This window comes from Humulus lupulus, chromosome 2 (assembly GCF_963169125.1).
Source record: "Humulus lupulus chromosome 2, drHumLupu1.1, whole genome shotgun sequence".
Classification (NCBI taxonomy): domain Eukaryota; kingdom Viridiplantae; phylum Streptophyta; class Magnoliopsida; order Rosales; family Cannabaceae; genus Humulus; species Humulus lupulus.
The window spans coordinates 242,946,302-242,951,634 of record NC_084794.1 but is presented as its reverse complement, the minus strand read 5'-3'; the positions used below and the strand labels follow the sequence as shown (position 1 = coordinate 242,951,634).

General features: G+C 37.1%; 1 protein-coding gene across 1 annotated transcript; it reads right to left on the bottom strand.

Annotated features, from left to right (window-relative positions):
* Nucleotides 1-2,671: 2,671 nt before the first annotated feature.
* Nucleotides 2,672-4,821, bottom strand: LOC133819136 (chlorophyllase-2). Its single transcript, XM_062252310.1, has 2 exons — nucleotides 4,431-4,821; nucleotides 2,672-3,576 (listed from the first exon to the last, which is right to left on the bottom strand). Exons 1-2 carry the CDS (start codon nucleotides 4,695-4,697, stop codon nucleotides 2,899-2,901), a joined length of 945 nt encoding a protein of 314 aa, XP_062108294.1. The 5' UTR covers nucleotides 4,698-4,821; the 3' UTR covers nucleotides 2,672-2,898.
* Nucleotides 4,822-5,333: the final 512 nt, after the last annotated feature.

Below are 5,333 nucleotides of genomic sequence, written 5' to 3'. Positions count from 1 at the left end.
CAGGTAGGCCGAACATGTACCTGTCGCTCCACGCTCTCCGCACTCATGGTTGGTCGACTTTTCCCTTGCCCTTACCTGCACCATAGAGCACCCGTAAGCTGAAGCCCAGCAAGAAAACTCAACACAAAACAAATAACATGTGCATATATATCAACAACATATAACAAAGCAGCCAACAGGCTAACACAAATAGTAGCCATGCCATCCCAGGTGCTTTACCAGACCCTAGGTTCGCGGTCTTTACTGAGAGGATGTCTCCAGCATCCTAGGAGGGTCTCGCCCTAACGACCTGTAATCCGTGTGCTCAATGCCGATCCCGACCCCTTGTCATACTTGGGTTCTTGCCATTCTCAACCTTCGCTGTTCCCGACCCTCGCCGTTCCCGGCCTTTGCTGTTCACTCAAAAATACGCATCACATAGCACAATATCAACATATATTTAACCATATACTAAACATAAATAGCAGGGCTGCGCCCTACAATTCAATCATTAGGGCCATGCCCTACAGTACAAACATTAGGGCCATGCCCTGCTCTACAGGTACAACAGTTTTCTTACCTGTGTCCCAAGCTATCTAAGCACCACAATCCCGAGCACAGTCCTCTAACACGAGCCTCGCTAAAAACCTAGTCACAACGCATTCATAATAACCATCCATCAAGTTATAATCCATTAAATAACTTTGGAATATAAATCTAGCCTCCGGGACCTTGGATTCTACCAAATTGGGTAGTAGAAACCTTCCCGAACCTTAACATTCGAGTTCCCGAGCTAAAAACCTTCAAACAGTCAAAATTTTGCATTTGAGCCGCAGCCCTGCCCCCCTTAAGGGTCGTGGTGCACTCAATTAAGAGGTGCCTGAATACGCCTCTCTATTGGGGGATACGGGCCGTGGCGCCTATACCTTATGTCGCGACACGCCTTGGCAGATAGAGGCTCCCAGCCTCTTTGACACACACGGGCCACGGCGCCTGAAGAACAGGGCCGCGACCCGAGCCCGAAACCTAGAAATTTTCCCCTGTTTCCTGCATTTTCCTCGAACCTAAACCCCATTTTCATACTTCAAACATCACTTAAACTCATAATTGAACCTGGATTCCTTGTCCACACAACTTAGACATCATATCCACCTAAGAATAGCTCCCTAATCCTCACTAACACTAAAAATTCAAATCAAAACTCACTCTCATGCAAGCCTCTACTTCCAGCAAAATTCAACAGCAAAAACCAATAAAATAAGTTAGATTAACCCTTACCTCTGTGGTATCTCCTCCCTTGAATTGTTTCCCTTAAGCACATCAAGCAAGATCCCTCAATTCTTCAGCCTAAGACTCTCAAATTCCTTCAAAATTCTCAAACACCAAAATGAGAGACTGAGAACCGACTTTGAGAGAGAGAGAGTGAGAGTTAATGTTATCTCCCTTTCTATTTTCCTCTAAAGTCTCGGCAGCTCATGTGCTTAGGCTTATCCCTTAGGCAAAAGTCCAAATTATCCTTAAGTCCATCTAAATCCTTAAGTGCCACCAAAGGCAAGTTCGTCATTTGCCAAGTCCCGCTAATTCCTCGAGTGTTCCTATAAATTCCCGTTTAACCCCGACATGTCCAAATCATTACTAAACTACTACCTGTTACTCGATAAATCCCGAACACATAATACGTTCCCAAAATACCCCTAGGCTCCTCCCGAGTCGGGTATTCGACCCCGTTGTGACTTTCTAGCTAAAATGCTCCCTAGGATCGTCTCAGATTGTGCATCACAAATATATCACCACTCACTCGTGGTATCAATCACATTATACGCAAATATTACATTTATGCCCTCAACGGACTAAATTTACAAATATGCCCCTAATAACCAAATGGGGCCCACATGCATATTTAATTCACCTAACACATGCATTTCTAATCACATAATCATCAAATTCATACTTTAACATAATTAAATTAATTATTGCCCTCCTGACATACTAATCAAGATTCCTAAGCCTTATTAACAAATTTGGGATGCTACAGTAGTCATCAAGTTCTTAGGTCGAATCTAATGGCATGGTAAAACGATAAAATAGTATCAAATTCCCACTATATTACAATCCAACCACTGGGCATTTATCCCCTCATTTAGCTATTGAGCTACAACGTTACACCCAATATAGTGGGGCGCTCTAGCAACGACATAATTTTTTTATTGCTTTTTATATTAATATTTTATAGATATATATATATTAATATTGTTTTACTTATAAGATAAAATAATATAATAATATAGAATCTACTTTTTGGTGTAAATTTTGGTATTGTGGTTGAATTGAGAAAAAGAATAGTGCTAAAATTTCATTATTTTGGTGTTGATTTAACACCAAAATGAGTTTTATGGTTGGACTTGCCCTTAATAACAAAATTAAGGAGTTTTAATTTGTATTTCTGTACAGTTTGTAATGACTCTTTAATTCTTGGTGGATTGCTTCATCACTAGAGTAGGTACCATGAATATACCTTAAGAAAAACCATGTAAAAATGATGGTGTTATTTTTTATTTTTGTGCACCATGTTTTGGGTTGAATCTGAATTTTAGTAATTAGTTCAAGTGGGTAAAAGTAGAAGTAGTTAATCAATCTTTCACTTGAAAAAAAAAAGTATAAAAAGAAAAAAAGAAAACCCAAGCCTTGGATGGACACTAAAGAGCTGATTCCCAACTTGTCCTGCGATCATTTCATTGATAATAATACAAAGAAAAAAGAACCCCCCACCACATAACACTTCGCTTTTCTTCTTTTGCAATCAATGAAAGTCAAGTTATGATTTTCATTATATTCCATTTTCGTATGTATATATTAAAAGTAAAGCAACACTACTCCAATCCTCAGCAGCCATTACCAGCACCATTGATTGAGCTTTTTTCATAAACGAAACTCAACAGTTTTAAGTTCAACTGGAAGAGTCTCACTCTTGTTCTTTATAGCAATTAAACTGGTGTTATCACCTCCTAGATAAGCTTTCATGAAGGCTACCATAATTCCTCCAACAAACTTTCTCATGGGTTCTCTAGACTTGCCATTTTTACACAAACAGTGGGATAATTTGCCTCTAATTCCCTTAGTTTCATCATCTAACATATCAAGATGACCATAATCCTCAACCACAAAGTAACAAGCAGGTTCTTTGCATTCCTTGAAGAAGTCCTCATGGTTAACACCCTTAGGAGCACAAGGAGGAAACAAAGGGTTCCTTTTAACTTCACCTAAACCAGAACCAATGACCATTACAGGCATATCCAGATCAAACGAATGAGGGACATAAGTGAGAACTGGTGGAGGGGTTTGTTTTCCTTTGTCCATTCCATCAACTGGGTCAACTCCTATTAGAGCAGAAAGCTTCAGGGTAGTGTTTATCTCCTTGCTTAGAGCAAGTGCAAAAGAGGTTTTTCCACCACGACTATGGCCTGCTAATCCCACTTTGCTTAGACTTGCCTTAACATGTAGTGGAAGCAAGTTTTGCAGTCCTTCAGATAACCAATCTATTACTTGAGCTGTAAACTTGATTTCTTCGGTTGTGTCTGGTCCAGCCACAGTATGTAACTGTTCATCCATATTTAGCAAAGGAAATGAGTATGTTTAAATGACTTAGTCAGGAAACTAGTAATAAAGACTTTGGTGCTACATTTTTGAGATAAAATGTAATGTTGTACTTGGAATTACACATGAATGCTTGCCCTGAAAACAGCCACGTTTGTTGAGTAAAAGCCAAAGGTCATTTATGGGAAGAGAAGAATTTTTTCAAGAATACAAACACAGAAAGTATAAAAATTTGGGAGAAAAGTGTAGCTGACAAGGACAGCCACATGGCCCATTTCAGCTCATACATTACTAATCAGAACTACATGAATACATGATAGATACCACACCACGGTGTTCCCTTACAATAATTTGTCTGGTACCCAATAATCGGTTCAAATTTCAAAGTCTTCCATCTAGCTTAGGGAGTAAGGCAAGCACATGAAAATTATTTGAAGAGAACTTTTTACAGATAATTTATCCTCAAAAATAAAAAATAAAAAAGTGCAGAGACACTTACTGTATAGACCAGCTCAAAGCCATAGAATTTTACTTTACTAAATCATTTATCTCAAAACCCAATAAACTAAATGTTGCTAATTTCATGAGTAGAACCATTTTCAGAGCTGCTCACATGACAGTAACTTCTAATAAATTGTTGAGAAATAGGACCTAAGAAGCAACAACAAAAATCACTATAGATTGTTCAAAGCAGAGATTTTTAAAGCCAAAGGTCCTGACCAAATGAATCATTTTCACAAACAAAAAGAACCCAATACATAAATTTCCTTTGGGTGATCACCAAAAAAAAAAAAAAAAAAACTTCTAGAGCCATTTTCAGAGCATTTCAAATAACAGTAACTTATAGATATATGTACCTGAGGAGCAACGACGATGAAGCCATGAGAAGCAAAATGTTGGAGGAGTTGAGAGTAGAAAGAGTTGTAGAGAAGAAATCCATGGCAGAAAACTAGAAGTGGGAATTCTCCATCTTGAGATGGTAAAGGCATAGCAATCAAAAGTGGTTTGGGAGGTGGAATTGGAACCTCATGAGAGCTTGTTCCTGCTTCTACCATACGGAGCTTAGTTGCATATTTCCCACTCTCGAAAATGTTTGAGGTGGTACTAGTAGTAAATGAGGACATTTTCTTGAAGAATTATAATTATCTTATCTTTATAAAGCTCTAAAACTCACTGTAATTTGGCACTTGTTCTTGCTATTGTATCATCACCCTTCTCTTCTCATAATCCCAGATATTATATCTATGTTGAGATATGTTTGTGGAGCATTTATAATCTTCCAACCAAACAAAATTATCGTTTGTTTTTCAAATTGGGCTACAATCTAAAGGACCTACAATTATTATGGATCACTATTACTTATGATTTATACTATTATTATCTTTTTATTTGATTTATACGATTTTTATAGTAAACCACCAAACCACACGATTATGTTTTATGGTTTACTATTAAATCAGCTTACTTGTAAAATAAAAAATATACTGGTCTAGTTTACTAGAAAATATAAAATAAGAAAAACCTTTCATTATAAATTAAGTGATATAATTCATCATTTTAAGACAGATGAATAGTAAGTAGTGGTTGTGAAATTTACCGATTTATTCAGTATTACTGCCCCAAACTTGTTGTTGTTGAGCCTTTATAGAATTCTACTTTTTCTGAAAAATTTCTATTTTTAATGGAAATTTATTTATGTGCCATTTAATTTATAAAATATTTCTATTTATTTAACTTTTCTACTTATTTTTTTAAAAATG

Bases quoted from the DNA above. Each gene is read 5' to 3' on its own strand.
- LOC133819136 (XM_062252310.1), bottom strand. From the start codon at position 4,697: ATGTCCTCATTTACTACTAGTACCACCTCAAACATTTTCGAGAGTGGG. The intron at 3,577-4,430 runs GTACATATATCT...ATGGATGAACAG, and splicing joins TCATCGTCGTTGCTCCTCAG to TTACATACTGTGGCTGGACC.